The following is an 18,630-nucleotide window of genomic DNA, read 5'->3' on the forward strand; positions in this document are numbered from 1 at the left end:
CTGAAAAAAACTTAAAACGATACTGAATCTCATTGCTTCAATTCTGTTTACCTTTATAAAGTGCTTTGCTTTTTTATAAACCAGAATTTAATTTTTAGCAATATCAAAGCCTTTTTTTCTCCTTCCATTTAGGAACTGGAACCTCAGGTTGGTGAACAGTTACTACAACTATGGGACCGTGTTCCTCTAGGGGAGAGAAATACAGCAGACTGAAAATAAAAGGGCAGATTTTGAGGTTGGTGCAAGTCCCAAGTTGATATTACAAATGAAGGTGTTGAGATTTTCTTCTTTTACTGATTCATCTCAAGGCATTTAGATGAAAGTGGAACTTGGGAGAAAGTAGCTGCCATCAACACATAGTTAATGTAATGTTAGATGACCTGTATACATGGCATTATATTTAAAGCCAGAAGAGGGAGAAGAAGAGTATATGCTCACTGTATCACAGTAATAACAGCAGAAGAAAAAATAGACTAATGTGGGAATGTTGTTGTTAGTTGTGAAGTCGTGTCTGACCCATCACGACCCCATGGACAACGTTCCTCCAGGCCTTCCTGTCCTCTACCATCCTCGAGTCCATTTAAGCTCACGCCTACTGCTTCAGTGACTCCATCCAGCCACCTCATTCTCTGTCGTCCCTTTCTTCTTTTGCCCTCAATTTTTCCCAGCGTTAGGCTCTTCTCCAGCGATTCCTTCCTTTTCATTAAGTGGCCAAAGTAGTTTCATCTTCAGGATCTGGCCTTCTAAAGAGCAGTCAGGGTTGATCTCCTCTAGGATTGACCAGTTTGATCGCCTTGCAGTCCAAGGGACTCGCAGGAGTCTTCTCCAGCACCATAGTTCAAAGCAGTGGTGGGTTCTTCCCGGTTCCTCCCAGTTCCGCCGAGCTGGTAGCGGTGACGATATGACGTCACCGAACCGGTTCTGCCCCACTGCCCCTCCACCCCCCGCATTATTCTTACCTTTTATTTGGCCCCACCCCCAATCTATTGCTGCCTCCTGAGTCCCAGCTGATCGGCTAGAGGGGAAAAAACTGTTTAAACTCTTGCCGTGGGGCTTCAAAGGGCCGCCCTAAAGCTGATCAGTGTTAAAAGAAAACAAATGAGTAGACAGGTGCCTGCAAAAATAAATGGGTAGACCAGTGCCTGCAAAAATACAAGAGTAAACCGGTGCCTGCAAATATAAATGGGTAGACCAGTGCTTGCAAAAATACATGAGTAGACCAGTGCCTGCAAAAATAAATGGGTAGACCAGTGCCTGCAAAAATAAATGGGTAGACCGGTACAGCTCTGCAAGCAGTTAAAAGCCTGGTAGACCAGTACCTCTGCTAAATCCTAAAGAATTGTCACATGACCATCAAGCCACACCCACAAAATAAGCCACGACCACAGAACCGGTAGTAAAAAAATTTAGAACCCACCCCTGGTTCAAAGGCCTCAATTCTTTGGTGCTCAGCCTTCCTTATGGTCCAACTTTCACACCCATACATTGCAACTGGGAAAACCATAGCCTTGATTATGGGCACTTATGTTGGCAGGGTGATGTCTCTGCTTTTTAGTATACTGTCTAGATTTGCCATAGCTTTCCTCCCCAGGAGCAAGTGTCTTAATTTCTTAGCTGCAGTCCCCATCTTTGGTGATATTGGAGCCCAGGAAAATAAAATCTATCTCCATTTTTTCCCCATCTATTTGCCAGGAATTGAGAGGGCCAGATGCCATAATCTTAGTGTTCTTAATATTGACTTTCTAGCCAACTTTTGCTCCTTCTTCACCAGCGTCAAGAGGCTCTTTAGTTCCTCTTCACATTCTACCGTTAGAGTGGTATCATCTGCATATCTGAGGTTGTTGATATTTCTCCCGGCAATCTTAATTCCAACTTTTGATTCATCTAGCCCCGCCTTTCTCATGATGTGCTTGCATATAAGTTAAATAGGCAGGGTGACAGTATACAGCCTTGCCGGACTCCTTTCCCAATTTTGAACCAATCAGTGGTTTCATGTCCAGTTCTCACTGTTGCTTCTTGACCCACATATAGGTTTCTCAAGAGACAAATAAGATGGTCTGGTACTCCCGTCTCTTTAAGAACTTGCCACAATTTGATTGTGATCCACACAATCAAAGGCTTTAGCATAGCCAATGAATCAGAAGTAGATGTTTTTCTGGAACTCCCTAGCTTTCTCCATGATCCAGCATATGTTGGCAATTTGATCTCTAGTTCCTCTGCCTCTTTGAACTCCTGCCTGTATTTCTGGTAGTTCTCGATCCACATACTGCTGGAGCCTAGCATGTGAAATGAGTGCAATGGTGCAATAGTTAGAACATTCTTTGGCATTGCCTTTCTTTGGAATTGGAATGTAAACTGACCTTTTCTAATCCTGTGGTCACTGTTGAATTTTCTAAATTTGCTGGCAAATTGTGTGTACCATTTTTATTGCATCGTCTTTTAAAATTTTGAATAGCTCAGCTGGAATACTGTCACCTCCACTAGCTTTGTTGTTGCTCAGATTTCCTAAGGCCCATTTGACTTCACATTCTAGGATGTCTGGCTCGAGGTCAGTGACCATTCCATCATAGTTATCAGGAACATTAAGCTCATTCTTGTACAATTCTTCTGGGTAATTTTGCCACCTCTTCTTAATCTCTTCTGCCTCTGCCATTTTGGTTCTTTATCATGCTCACCTTTGCATGAAACGTTCCCTTCATATCTCCAGTTTTCTTGAAAAGATCTCTGGTTCTCCCTATTCTATTGTTTTCTTCTATTTCTTTGCACTATTCATTTAAGAAGGTATTCTTATCTCTTCTAGCTATTCTCTGGAATTCTGTATTCAATTGGGTGTATCTTTCTCTTTCTCCCTTGCCTTTCACTTCCCTTCTTTCCTCAGCTATTTGCAAAGCTTCCTCAGACAGCCATTTTCTTGCCTTTCTTTTTCTTTGGGATGGTTTTAGTTGCTACCTCTTGTACAATGTTGCGAACCTCCGTCCATAGTTCTTCCGGTACTCTATCAGATCTAATTCCTTAAATATATTTTTCACCTCTACTGTATATTCATCAGGGATATGATTTAATTCATATCTGAGTGGCCTAGTGCTTTTCCCTACTTTCTTCAATTTAAGTCTAAATTTTGCAACGAGAAGCTCATGATCTGAGCTACAGTCAGCTCCTGATCTTGTTTTTACTGACTGTATAGAGCTTTCCCATCTTTGGCTGCAGGGCACATAAGTCAATCTGATTTCTGTGTTGACCATCTGGTGATGTCCATGTGTAGAGTCGTCTTTGGGTTGTTGGAAAAGAGTGTTTCCTATGACCATCGTATTATCTTGACAGAATTCTATCAACCTGTGCCCTGCTTCATTTTGTACTCCAAGGCCAAACTTCCCTTTATTCCGGTTATCTTTTGGCTTCCTACTTTTTTTTTCTTTTTTTCTTTAATTTATATGCCGCCCTTCTCCGGAGATTCAGGGCGGCTTACAATGCGTTAAGCAATAGCCTTCATACTTTTGTATATTTATACAAAGTCAGCTTATTGCCCCCACAATCTGGGTCCTCATTTCACCTACCTTTGAAAGGATGGAAGGCTGAGTCAACCTTGAGCCTGGTGAGATTTGAACTTGCAGTAATTATAAGCAGCAGATGTTAATAACAGTGATTTAGTCCACTGTACTACAGGCTCTTTAGCATTCCAATCCCCCATGATGATAAGCACATCATTTTTTGGTGTTAATTCCATAAGGTGCTGTAGGGCTTCATAGAACTGGTCAATTTCATCTTCTTCAGCACCAGTGGTTGGGGCATGGACTTGGATTCCTGTGATATTGAATGGTTTGCCTTGGATTCGAACTGAGATCATTCTGTCATTTTGGGGATTGTATCCCAGTGTTGCTTTTTCTACTCTTTTATTGATTATGAAGGCTACTCCTGAGGGATTCTTGCCCGCAGTAGTATACCTAATGGTCATCTGAATTGCATTCACCCATTCCTGTCCATTTTAGTTCGCTGATTCCTAAGATGCCGATGTTCAGTCTTGTCATCTCTTGTTTGACCATGTCCAGCTTGCCTTGATTCATGGATCTTACATTCCAGGTTCCTATGGAGAAAAAATCTTTACAGCATCGGACTCTCCTTTCACCACCAGATGCATCCACAGCTGAACATCCTTTCGGTTTTGGCCCAGTAACTCTTTCTGGCGCTTACTAGTACTAGCCTTCTGCTCTTCCCTAGTAGCATATTGGACACCTTCTGACCTGAGGGCCTCATCTTCCAGCGTCATATCTTTTTTCTTTTTGATACTGTACATTGGCTTTTCATGGCAAAGATACTGGAGTGGGTTGCCATTTCCTTCTCCAGTGGATCACGTTTTATCAGAACTCTCTGCTATGACCTGTCCATCTTGGGTGCCCTACATGGCATAGCTCATAGCTTCATTGAGCTGTGCAAGCCCTTCGCCACGACAAGGCAGTAGTCCATGAAGGGGAATGTGGGAATGTATCTATGAGATATTGCCACACTTATTTAAGACACTCTTCCAGAACAACCTAATTTTGTACTGCAGATTTTTGCAAAACAACTGAGAAAATGTCAGGATTATTTACCAGAAGGCAGACGTTTTGGTTATTGCAAAAGCAATAGTTAAATTTTAATTTCATCCTTCTCCTCCACAGTTGCATCTCATGTGAAAGGAAACAAAAATCATCAATGCTCATACAGACAAGAAATGCTATAATGAATAAGGTTGAAGGAAAACGGGGGCATTTTTCAAACACAGACTGAACTAAAGGGGCTGCTGTTAACTTCCACTAAGAAATTTGTTCTTCATCTTGGAAGTTCTACTTTTTGCACATCAAATCAGACAAGATCCTGGTGAACTGTGAACAATGTTGTAATTATATTTAATATATCTCTGGAGAAATAGATATGTTTACAATGCATAAATTTTCAATAAGGTCCTGTTCAGAAATGCTCAAGGGGAAAATAAGCAGCATGGAAAGTTAAAGGTCTGAAATAATTGTAGTAAATATATAAATGAGAACCTCTTCTCTATTTAAACTTGAATCAAACTATTTAGAACTGTATGTATCTTAAAGGATCCTTTAAGTTGGTTTCAGCCGTTTAGTTTACATTCTGTCTAGTATGAACTCACAAAAAAAGTGTTGGGTATTTTTGTAATTCTAGTAGCAGTTTACCAGAAATAATTTCTTCAGTATCGAAGAAAAGGACACTTGAAAAACCATGTGGTGTTAACCATGAATATCCTCAAGTACTGTTTTTTCTCTCTCTCCTTCCTTTTAAAACTTTTCTTTTGTGTACATCTAATTTTACTTTTTCTTTCTGTGGTTCTTACATTTTTATTTAATACCTTACTCCTTACTTAATTCTTTATCTGATTTACTGCATTTTACTTTTAGAGTGATATTGGCCACTACAACCTATAGCTTCTTTATCTAATGTTTTGAGAAGTGGTGGGTCAGTTGAACAAGAGGAAAGAAAAAAATGTCATGCTAAAGAGATGATACTTTAGTACTTCTAAGCTATGTTTTAATAGAGTTAAAGAGCCATTTAATTATTTGTCATGGTGTAATCTAATAATGAAAAAAGAATGACAATTCTTATCCAAAACCACTACATGGAAGAAGAAATTATAATGGAAGGCTTCATCTGCAGCAGATTTGTTGCTTTTTCATTCAAATGTTCCTTTTTATATATATATTTAACCATAGTGTGATTATTTGTAATTTCTACACATTCATTTAGTATTCTCTTGTTAATAAATTATAAATCATTATAACAATTGTAAATCAATTATGAATCAATATTTTAAGAAGTTTTAAGTTGAAAATTAAATGTCTTAGAATAAATTGTTTTGTTTTAGTCGTGTGGTATGGAGTAATTTGTAATATTGCCAAAAATTTTATCAAAGGTTATATTGAAGAGTATTGACCTCACTTGTTGATTCTTAAACTACATTCAAAATCTGTGTACAACAACAGAATCCTAAAAGCCAATAATTTTGTCTTTATCTTATCCTATACTAGACAAAAACAAAGGGGGATTATTTTGAGATTTTTTTTTCACATTTCCTTTAGCCTCTGAACTCTATGACCTCTTGTCCAAGTTTGTTGGTTCACTCATACCTTCCCCAATATCAGCTCTAAATTTCTTTAAAGTCTCTGTCCTTCCTCAGTTTCCTCCTGCAAGTGAATTATAACATTTGTATAGGTTATATCACATTTTCACCTGGAAAACACGACTTTTCTGCCAAATTGCTTTGGTTCAGGTTCACCTTGCCTACCAATAGGTTGGCAGCAAGATGGAGTATATATCCACAAAAGATAAGCAGGTCATCTCAGCTTTGATGCAAGGAGGATGTGTTGATGTGTCCTATATCTCTCTTGTTGATTGACAAACCAAAAGTGATCTAATAATGAAACATATTCTCCACAAATGTAAGATGATCCTTCCATTTTAAATTATTGAGGTAAATAGTTCTATTTTTAAGTAAATGCAGGAATAGCATTGAACCATATTTGGTCATCTTTTGTTAAGTATAGTTTCATGCCTATCATGAATTGTGTAGAGAAAAGTAGAAAGTTCAGTAAGTTTATCAAATTTCTAATTATTAAGAAATATGAAGGCAGCAATGAAAACAAATTACATGCAGAATTTGAATCTGATTATCATCTGCATTGACTGAACAGGGTTCATATCTATGAAGGACTAAAATCAGTTCATTAGAATGACCAATTACATTTCTATTCACTCTGCAAGATCTCACAGGGAATTAATTTGTCTATTTGGCCTAGATATAATAAGCATTTTTTATTCTGTACAGCAGGAAACAGATTATTTTTAAATTGAAGATTATAATTTAGGATTGACTAGGATTGTCTTCCATTTCCTTCCTTTGTGTAGAAAGTGCTGTTTAAATTAGTCAAGCTGTTAGAAATTATGGGAATGAGAGACTGACTTTAGCAATCATGTTTACTTCCCATAACCTAAAGCCATACTGCATCTGTTTGTTAGAAATTTCGCAGGAATACACTCTGTCTTGTTGGATTCATTCAGTGCTGCAAACACTGGGATGAAACAACGTTGTATAAAAGACAAGTGCAATTTGTACTCCTGGCCACTAAATGGCACATTGAAACAGTTAAGTTAAAGAATAGCTCACCAATATATATGTAGAAATATTTACTGTTGACAGGTTAGAAACAATCTTTCTACAAAAACTATTGTTTTCATATCGGTTTGCTTCTCAGAAAATATACTTGGAAATAAGACACAAACGTCAAGGAATTTGTTTAAATTGGAGTGCTAAATCTGAGTTGTCTTGGGCAGTTTTGAGATGATCTAAGATTCAGAGTTACTAACATCTGCCTGATGATTACCCAGTTGGCATAAAGTTCTCTAGTGCCATCACTTCCCAGAGGATGGACTAGACATCTAATGGAACTGTTAGGTTTTCTGATAATGCTTGAGGAATTTCCAAAGCTGGTGGTAGGTTTTAACTATTTACTGGAATGAGGTGACAATAATCTTAGATAAAATTACACTTGAATGACCCTTCCCAGCTTGCTGAGACTTTGAGAAACTCTGGAAATGAAACAACTCAAAGATATGTCTAGAGCGCCACTAGTTAAAACAAAGACCATATGTAACAAACCACAGATAAAACATAATTTGAACCTGGTTTGCAATTTAAATGTCCTCAAATTCACAGCTCCTGTTTGAGGAACATGTATTCAAGGGAGACTGCTTGGTTTCATCTATGCACCATTTACAACCTTTCTGGAATAACAAGCATAACTCACGGTCACTCTACTCTTTGTCAATTTTGATTGGATTGTTGAACATGGGTTTGCCCTTGAACAGCATTCAGAAGCTGCAGCTGGTTCAGAAGACAGCAGCTTAAAATTGGGGAGGGGGGTACCTGAAGATATACCCACGGAACATCCTTACTCTTGAGAGCTGTCAGGTAGCTTCTGATGTAATTCAAGTGGTTGATTGCCGTTTTCACCATTGTTTGGGCTTTGGTATTTCCTTCTCTCGTATCACAGCTTCCTGACTGATATGTTCCAATAGGTGAGCTTACTACGTGTGCCTTTTCAATCACAGCCCCTCTAGAAAAGCATCTCCCTCTCTTTCTGTTCCATAATTGGCCCCTTCACTTTTGGTTTTTAGGAAGTTAGTGAAAACTGGGTTGTTCCACCAAGTCAAGGAGGCAGGACTACTGCAATTGTCTCTTGGTTGTGAGATTATTGTTAATGTTTTTATTCTTGACTTTCAATTCCATAGAAATATTTCTAGTTTTTGAACTGACTATATAATTTAATGCCAATTATGGATTTGAAAATTGTATGCTATTTAAAAGTTGGCAGACACGAGCAGCCTACAAGACATGTAAATAAATAAAATACAATTGGAATCTTAAGCAGCAGGTTGCTTGAGAATAGCGTCATTATGCTAGGTGGTGCTCTTGTATAAATGTTTGCCTTAAAATGCTTTATTGTGTCTTCACAGTTATTCATTATAATATGCTTCCTAGTACAATGTCACTGAGCAGGACTTCTCAAAGTATGGGTTGCCCCCTGTATCCCCATAGAAGGGTCATAAGCAGCTTAGTTTGGCAGAAGTTCTGATGTGAACATTTTTAATTGCTTCAAGCTGACCTCAGATTACTTAATATTAGTGAATTTATAAACTGATCTTCCACCTGTTTCCTTTCCTTGGCATTAACTTATCTGATAATTTGATATATACTAAATTTATAACTCTCTAGTACTGAGCAACAGTTGTAGAGTCTTCAGAGAGTCTTTGGAGAGGAGCGCCCTGAATCTTCGGAGAGGGGCGGCATACAAATTGAATTAATAAACAATAGCAATTCATTAATATCCCTTTTGACACTTCTTAGAAAACAGTATTCTCAACAATGTTTCTCAATGAATTTGGGTCAAAATGATGACAAAGAATAAAGGATCCAAACATACTGATTTTATTAGAATATTTTGTTTGCATGGATCATTGCTTTATTTGGTACATAAATCATTGCATGGGGGTGTTCATAGTCGTTCAATTATCATTTTAGGGATTCTGTTATAACATGTTGAAGTTAGACCAACAGGGAATCTAAACAACAAATTTCTCAGAAATACCGTTGCCCACCATGCTAGCATTATACTGTTGTAACAAATAATGCTAAAATGCGTTTATTTTTTAACTCTTAACATTATTTATATCCCTACTAGAAATTGCACATACTCATGCATACTTGTTCCTTTGTTAAATGGCTTTTGGTATTATTTAGCCAGGCTAAGTAATAGTGTTGATACAAACAAATATAGCAATAGATGTTGCATTCATCAAATATTAATAATCTATGCCAAAATAAGACATGAGGGGCCAGAATGTTAGTGGTTTTGTTAGGTATTGAAACCATTTAAATGCAGATGAACACAAAACGTTTGCATTTTTTAAAAAAAATTTGATTTATATGCCGCCCTTCTCCGGAGACTCAGGGCGGCTTACAGTGCGTTAAGCAATAGCCTTCATACTTTTGTATATTTTATACAAAGTCAGCTTATTGCCCCCACAAACTGGGTCCTATTCTTGGGGGGGGGAGGGTTTGATGACACTTATTTTGAACACCTACCTGACCTTGTCTGGTTCAAGATCTAAGGAAGATGGGGTCTTGTTAATACTTGGGATGGGAGTCGTCCAGGGATAGAAGACTGATCAACTAGATTTGATAAATAAGCAACAGATTCCAGAAGAAGGCAAGGGCCTACTATTTCCTTTCTCCTGTCAAGGGGACGATATGGATCTTTTTTTAAAACTATGAGGACTCAAAGTCAATTCAAAAGGGACTTTAGCTAAGGCTCAATTCTTACAAAAATAGGTCCTTATCACTAGAACAGCTCAGCTTGACAAATTCTGTTCAATCATAGCAGAGCTGAGGCAGCAGATAGTGTGAAAATCAAAAGCCGCCCCCCTGGTTTCTCAGTGCTATTTATCTCTGAAAAACTACAATGCCAAAATTGAGTATTTTAATAATTCTGTCAATTATTGGGACAAAAAGCTTTGTGTCTGAGCTTGTGGGGAATTCAAAAGCAGAAACTGCAGGGGATGCAACCAATTCAAAATAAAGTATCTGGCAAACTAGTGTTACTGAAGTGTCAGCAATACCAAGGATTAAAATGTGATCTATGAAAATAGGCTCTATTTAGAAATGCACAGCATACCGACTGATCAAAAAGATTAACTACCATTGTCAGGTATCTGATCTACTGGAACTTATCTGCTTTAAAAAATACTTTAGGCTTTCGTTTATATAACTATTTGTCTTCTACCCTTCGCAAAGCTGTGCACGTAATAGGCACAATCTATTATCATTACTGTTATTAATTGCATGTAAATGAACCTCTTGATTGGTTCTATATAATATCCTTTTCAGTTACACTCAGCAACACTTCGGTTTGTTATGCATAACACTTTGCTCTTAGTAAAATTCTCTTTTGATTCTCCTGTCAGTGCATATTTTCAGGGCTGTCACAATTCTGACCTGAGGTTTTTCAATATGTTTCTGTAAACTTGTGTAATCAGAGAGGGGGAAAAAAGGTATACTAAAGAAGGAATGCTAGTCTCGTGTTTTTGCTGGGGGAAAAAATAAAAGCATTTCCCATCTTTTCATTTTATTGTAAACTAAGAAAAAGAAGTTTTAGAAAGCAAGTAAGCATCCTTTGAGGATTTCAATTTTCCTCATTCTGCTCTATCTTACAAAGTTGGCAGTTTTGACTTTCAACATTTTATTCTTCTCCCTTCAGAATTTGGCTGGGAAGGAATTTGATTTTTTTTTTAATTTTGTGATAAAGATTCCAAATGACATCATCTATCGCCTTCCCTTTGCAAGAGGAGAGATGCAATGAAGTTTTGCAATTTGACTTCTTTTAATGAATGATGATAGGGAAAGATTCTTGTACATTTGTAGAATAATAACAGTGATGTGAAATATTTAGAAACTAAAAAAGATAACTCTTACTACAGAAGATGTTGAAGGGCATTTCCTACTCTGCAAACATACATTATCCTATTTACTGCTGTAGGTGTTAGGAGTAGAAATAACAAGAAATGTTTCTTTATTCCTTCTGTACTTTTCTTGTGCTCTCTCAGTTTGTTTTCTGTAAGAAGAATAGATCCCTTTTTCTTATTCTGTTCTACCATTCCAAGAGCAGAAGAAGAGATGGCAGCTTTCCTTAATGTATCCATAATGAACTATTCTCCAAAGCACCTGAGAGTAGGACAAGAAGCAATGGGTGGAAACTAATCAAGGAGAGAAGCAACTTAGAACTAAGGAGAAATTTCTTGACAGTTAGAACAATTAATCAGTGGAACAACTTGCCTCCAGAAGTTGTGAATGTTCCAACAATGGAAGTTTTAAAGAATAGATTAGATAACCATTTGTCTGAAGTGGTGTAGGGTTTCCTACCTAAGCAGGGGGTTGGACTAGAAGACCTCCAAGGTCCCTTTTAACTCTGTTATTTTATATTCTATAAAAGAAAGAAAATTAAGGATTTCTTGTCTTTTAGCAATCTTGGGAACCTAAGTTTCTGCCCATAGTTAGTCTATTTACTAGATGTTCCATTTAAAGACCCCAATGAATGAATATAATGAGAAGGACCTAAATATTTTCTCAACAATTGTGGGATTCTTGCATGTATGTTTTGAGACTGCAGTATAGCAGTACTGCAGTATATAAACCTAGAACTCTCAAAGTTTTGTACCAACACGTATGTATGTACTGAACCAATGCCTGGAGACTGTTCAGGGCTGGATAGGGAAAAGTAGACTTCAGCTTCATTCTGATAAGACTGAGTGACTACCGGTATCACTGTTTGGCTACAAACAGTTTAGGTCAGTGATACTTTCATTGCTGATCTTAGATGGGCTTCTTTTTCCCATGCAAGACTGGTGAAATGTTAGCATCGTCCTGGGCTTGCAGCTCTTTCTTTTAAGACCTGGCTCTGTTCACAAGCTGCAGTTAATATATTCATTGATATTTTTGTGGGGCCCTTGTCATATTTATATGTGTTATTGCTCTCTTTGTTTTAATGTATGCTACCTGCTTATGTGTGTTTAATTGGTTTCTGGATTTTGTAAATCACTCAGTATCTAATGAGGTCAGCAATTATAACTAATTTAACAAAGAATTAAATAAATCAAATCAAATTCAGCCTTAGCTGCTGGTCTGCTAACTCACTATGGTAATCTTCCTAAGTCTGGCATTTAATTTAATTACAGAGTTAGTAGACCAGCAGCCAAGGATAAATTCAGGTTGAGAAAACTTTTAGCAAAATATTTCTACTGAAGTCATCCTTTGTTGGTGTCTTTTTATAGACTCACCTGAAAAACAATAGTCTCTGTCTTCTAAGCAGTCGTAAGCAGTAACCACCATTTTGACTCCACGTTATGCCTTCAGTATATATTATTCCAGCACAATGGGAAATTTTAATGGCAAGTCACAGATTCAACTGCTAGTTTGGGGAGCATAAGAAAAGGCAGAATCATGCTTCTCTGGGATTACATATTAATAACTAAAAGACTTTGTTTACTGTTACGGTATCTATCTAGCTAAATATCATCTTTCTCTTTCTCCATCCTTTTATTTATCCATTCATCCACCCATCCATCCATCCAGTCAGCCAGCCAGCTGACCAGCCAGCCAGACACACACACAATTTTTTTCCTGGTTCTCAGACAACAAGAGTCTCTTGAGGTAATATCATTTCAACCTGATATCTATATAGATAAATGATAATCTTGATCTCTCTCCTGTAGCTCTTCCAATGACAGTCCTGTAATTTCTTTGATACCATCAATGCTTCATAGCAATTGTCTTTGTTATTCCTTTCCTTAACTTCATTGGGACAGCAACAGTCTCTCAGTCCAATCTACCTTATAACATTGTGGTAAGGAAAAATTTGAGGCAAGAAAACAATATATGTACCTTGAGCTTCTTCAGGAGAGATATTTAGTTATTCACTCTTATACCTCATCTAGTCAGATTTCTATTTACAACTGGATCTCTGTTCACAGTTATTATTCTCTGACCAATGTGATTTTAATCTTTAAATGTGGCTAAGTTTTGCTTTAACATGTGTAAAATATATAGTATTTGACCACATCAAATTTGCAATTATTTAGTTTTATTATGACTTTTGTTTGCTACCCTAGAATTTCTTTTTTTGTGAGATATTCAATGACCATAAATTCTTTTATATAGAGATACTGTATGAAACATATCTACATCTCTCTCTCTCATTTTATATATGTATAGATATGAAACATCACAGTTAAATATTCTTAAAAGTAGCAAATGTATATAGAGTTTAGTAAACTATATCCTTAAAAAGAAAAAAATCTGAAGGAAATTAACTAAAAAATTTAAGAGAAAATTAAAAATCAAACTAAGAAAATCTAAAAATCAGACAGCAGGACCTTAACTTCTGTGGGGTTTTTTTTTTTTTGATTTTCTTAAAATAGCTTTTATTTTCTTTTGCTTCAAGAAGATCAGAGAAATCATAGGAACTAAGATAGAAAACTCAATTATAAAATAGACAGGAATGAAGCTAATGGAAGAAAAACATTTGTATGTATATTACACTTATTCATATAATAATGTATCCATTTACAAATGAAATTACAAAATATTGGAAACATTTGCAGAAAATAAATAGAGTAAGGAACTGTCTCTATTAGAAAGTGGGATATAAAAGGCAATGGAAAATACATAATAGAAAATGAAGAAATGTGAATATCTTTGCTTAGGTTTTCTTGTTTTATATTAAAAAACTATCCAGTCATCATACATATTTCTTATTGACCATTTTTTGGTTATTATGATTATTTATTCTGAAAGCTGCTTTCTCCTCTTTGACATTTTGGAAATTTCCCCCCTATTCCTGTTACTGACTCTAGCAGGAACTCCTCTTCCTATTATTCTCTTAGTCACTGAAACTTTTGAATCCTCTCCACATATCACAGCGGTTACCCACTGGGAGGCTTCCACTTTTTAACATTCATTTAGGTTTAAAGAATAGAACCCAAAACTCCCAACAATATGAATTATCAAAATATGGGAACAAATTTTGAACCAGTTTGCTTTTTGCTATGACAAGCTCCTTCTTGGGAGAAGCTACTATAGAGAACTTTTAAAATATGTTTGTCTCCGTTATTATTAAAGAATATGCAGTCCATTTGGTTAGCTCCTTTAAACCAGACCAAACTGATGTTGGATGAGGTGTTGAATTCTGGACTGTAGCATTTCAGAATGTAAATTTGAGAGATGTAATTCTGAAATTAACAAGATCATATCATAGGGTGTCTCAGTTTGCATTAGAGAGAAGGCTGCAGTAAATCTCTGCCATGCAACAATTTATAAGGGCCTTCTTTTTTCTTTTAGTTCTGCAACATACAGAAATTTCTTCTCCAATGAAGTCTGAAGTGGTATAATTTAGATGTCAACTGCTGTACCTTATTCTACGAAACTTTTAGAAAAACTCTTAGTATTCTACTCCTCTTATGCACAGCTTCTGATCTTTATATCTATGTTTGATAGAAGATATCTCAAGATAAAAGCTACTATTTTCTTCTTCAAGATCACAGCTGCCACCTCAGTCATTCAAACCTTCTCGCTATTTGCCTTTAATATGTTCCCTAAATGTATGAATTTGGGAAGGAATTTAGCTCTGGCCTTAAGAGAAAGTAGAAGACATCAAGTAGTTATTCAGCTCTGGGAAAATTGAAAGTGGAGATAGAGATTTAGTACTGCCTTGCCATGATCTTGTTTTGCTTAAAAAGTGAAATACAGGCTTTCAAGATTCTGTTAATATGGTAACTCTACATAAAATATCATACCTGGAACCCCTGCAGTATGTATCTTGAACAGGCCTACCCAAAAGGGCTGAAAGAATGTGATCTAGGACAGGAATGGATGAGTTCTAAATTAGCAAATATTAATCCTAGAGATAAATTCATAGTCAAAAGCAGACATGGGCCAAGATTCAAGGAAGCAATCAGATAAGGAAACAGATTAGGCACTATCCTTCTAGCTAGCACAACTAGAAGGTTTATAGGGCCAAGAGGACATGGAATTAGCTCTTGGCATTAGCCTCAGGCAAGCTGGAACAGAAGTCAAAATGATACCTCAAATACAGAACACATTTATGGGTAAACCAGGATGTTACTGATATAATGGCAAAAATGGCACGTATCTGATTGACTAGTTTAAGATATGTCCCCCTGTCCAAGTTTCTTTGGAAATCCATATGCAGAAAATGTTTTTCAGGATGGTATCAAACTGTGATTATAACATAATATATAATTATGTGATCAAGTGCTTGCATGGTAGATATAATGATACAAATCTGTGCCTTGCTTCCCAAATACAGATAGTTTGGATTAGAATTCCTACACCAAGGAAAAGCTTACCTTGAGGGGCCGTGTGTGATAGTTTTGATAAAAAAGAAAGAAACATGCTAGTTATTTTTTTAATAGTAATTTTATTTAAAATTGCAACTACAATGGTAAAAACTAATGCAAACTAAAAAGAAAAAAAATAGAAGATACAGACAAAACAGGATTATAGTAAAGAAAAGGAAAATAAATATATAAAGAAATGGTTGCTGATATGTATATCCCTTTTAATAATCAAAATATCTCTTTTAATTATTAAGACATCAGTCGTTTCTTTTGTATGTTCACTGTAACACTTTCTCCATGTCATTCTTGTAGCCTGTCATTTTAAAATCCATTTTCAGTCTATCTATAGTCTTAAAAATAAATCCTGGGTTTGTTGTTCAAAACTATCCTTCAATATATCTAATATCAAAATATTTTGTTTTATTCTGTATTAGAAAAATCAAGTTTGAATATTCTTATTTTATCCATTTATTAAATTTATTTGCTGCCCTTCTCACCACAAGGCAACTTCTCATTTAATTGTAATCTTTAGCTCCTTCTAATTCCTTTGTGTGTCCAATTTTTAAGGTCTTATTTTCTTAAAAATTTTTTTTTTTAAACAAAAAGCATTTTCCCTCAGGAAGGATTCTTTATAATTATCCCAAAATCTTATTTCAAATTTATCTGGACCTTTATTCCATTTGTAACTTTATGAAAGCAAAGCTTTAATCATAATTTTTCTGTTTTTATTAAAGTAATATTTTTAAGCCTTAAAGTTGTATTTAAAATCATCTTTCACTACGAATTGAAGGAAACTCACCAGTGCTGTAAAATTTGTCAAGCCAAAAGTTCCTAATAACTAATAATAATAAAGCAATTAGCAAGTAATTTCCAAAAGTGATTGGAAAAGGAAGTATGCAAACCCAGTAGCTGTCCACAGTTTGAGCTAGATGGGTATGCCCTCATCACCCAGAGCTCTAAATCCACCAGAGACCAATGTCTTGCAATCTCCTTGCAAGGAGCAACTGTCTGGATACTTGTGGGCAATCTCAAAACCTCTCCTTTTCTAGAGAGGAATAATTAAAAAGTTGGTCTACTTCATTTTGCCATTTCTTCCCCAGAAGTGAAATATCTTAGTTCTAACAAACCAAACTAAGCAGTGGTGAAATCCGAATTTTTTTACTACTGGTTCTGTGGGCATGGCTTGGTGGGCGTGGTGTGGTTTGGTGGGCATGGCTTGGTGGGCATGGCAGGGTAAGGATACTGCAAAATCTCCATTCCCACCCCACTACAGGGGAAAGGTATTGCAAAATCTCCATTCCCACCCCACTCTGGGGCCAGCCAGAGGTGGTATGTGCCGGTTTTTTGAACTACTCAAAATTTTCGCTGCTGGTTTGTCGAACTGCTCAAAATTTCTGCCACCAGTTCTCCAGAATCTGTCAGAACCTGCTGGATTTCATTCCTGAAACCAAGGCTTGTTTGTCAGGATTGCAATTACTGTTGATTGTATACACTATACTTTTACTTCTACACTATTTCAGAGATTGTGTTTCCTCATCATTATGTATTTTCTATTATTTTGTCATATTTAAATATACACAAACCAAATTATAACTTTTAGTTGCTCATACTAATAATATGCAACTGGTCTCATGAATTGCAATAGCAGACCATTTATATCCAGACTTACCACCACCACACTTTTCAGCAAATCTAGAAATGCAGACAAGAGGAAGGTGTCTCACGTTTATATGAATTTGTGGTTAATGCTATATCTTTTTTAGTTCAGAATCTTTTGATCATTTAGCTGTTAACAGTCTACATAAACTGTTTTATGAGGTTTTATGTAGACCTCATCCAAAGATTATAACTAGAGTCTCAGAAACCCAAGGCAATGTGTACTTTATATCAGTATTTCTCAACCTTGACAAGTTACATTCGGCTATATTCTGACCTCCCCAATCTGGCTTTCACCTGAACAATTAATTGCCTTTGCCATAACTCCCAGTCACTACGCATGACTAACACACCTTTGGACTACTTCACTCAGGAAGTTGATAAATTATTTTCTATTCGTTTTTAAACCCTCTTTCTTTTTATACATTCTTTTCATTTCCTAGCCAGGCATAGAAAAATACAATTGGGCAAAGCCTTGGGGATCATCAGTAACTGACACACAAATGGTTCTCCCCTATCAACAGATGGCCTAGACAAGCACAGCAGGACATATCTTCTCTCCAGAGTACAACTGATAACTCACTTTTTAAATAATTGTTTTAAACTGAGATTCCCTGTTTGACTTAGCTTAGGCAGATGGTAATGTTACTACAGATTATCTCCTTTCAAAATATGACAGGTAGTCCTTCTAACTGTGAAGCCAACAACAGATGTGAGTAATATGCCAGGCCAATGTTGCTGCTATTCTAATTTTTCAGACAGTCTTTTCACTGACCGCACTATGTGTGGCCTTGTAGATAAATAGGAGAGAGGTCTGAGTTAACATTGCAAAATGTCCTTGTCCCGAACTGATACGTATTTTTTAGGTGTATGCTAAACAAAGAAATGTAGTGGCTCAGTGGCTAAGATGCTGAGCTAGTCAATCGAAAGATTGGCAGTTCAGAGGTTCGAATCCCAAATGCCGCGTAACGGGGTGAGCTCCCGTTACTTGTCCCAGCTTCTGCCAACCTTGCAGTTCGAAAGCACATAAAAAATGCAAGTAGAAAAATAGGGACCACCTTTGGTGGGAAGGTAACAGGGTTCCGTGCGCCTTTGATGTTTAGTTATGCCGGCCATATGACCACGGAGACGTCTTCAGACAGAGCTGGCTCTTCAGCTTTGAAACGGAGATGAGCATCGCCCCCTAGAGTCTAGCACATATGTGCGAGGGGAACCTTTACCTTTTTAAACAAACAAATATATTTTTATGTGTACAGACATATAGAATTTTATATCTATATGAGTTCAGAAATAAATCTCATAGAACGAATGCTACATTTTCTGTAGGCATTGATAGCTATCATCTTGATGTCCTTGACTTCTATACCCTTGGTACCCTTCCCATGTGTTGAATCCACACTTGCCTTGCTTTTTACAGCTCTGATCACAGTGAAGGATTGGTAACATGCTGAGTGTAGATAGATACCTAGAATAAATTGGAAGGTGGCACAACATACATTAACAATTTCT

The 18,630-nt window shown here is 36.6% G+C and overlaps 1 protein-coding gene across 1 annotated transcript in view; it reads left to right on the plus strand.

Annotated features, from left to right (window-relative positions):
• Nucleotides 1-5,862, plus strand: part of YTHDC2 (YTH N6-methyladenosine RNA binding protein C2) — a 47,916-nt gene extending 42,054 nt beyond the window's left edge. The window contains exons 30-31 of the mRNA XM_034432774.3: nt 133-235; nt 4,656-5,862. Of these exons, the coding sequence (XP_034288665.1) occupies nt 133-213 (81 nt within the window). The 3' untranslated portion in view covers nt 214-235; nt 4,656-5,862. The remainder of the gene's footprint in view (nt 1-132; nt 236-4,655) is intronic.
• The last annotated feature ends 12,768 nt before the right edge of the window (nt 5,863-18,630 follow it).

This window comes from Pantherophis guttatus, chromosome 2 (assembly GCF_059756535.1).
Source record: "Pantherophis guttatus breed Tessera chromosome 2, ASM5975653v1, whole genome shotgun sequence".
Classification (NCBI taxonomy): domain Eukaryota; kingdom Metazoa; phylum Chordata; class Lepidosauria; order Squamata; family Colubridae; genus Pantherophis; species Pantherophis guttatus.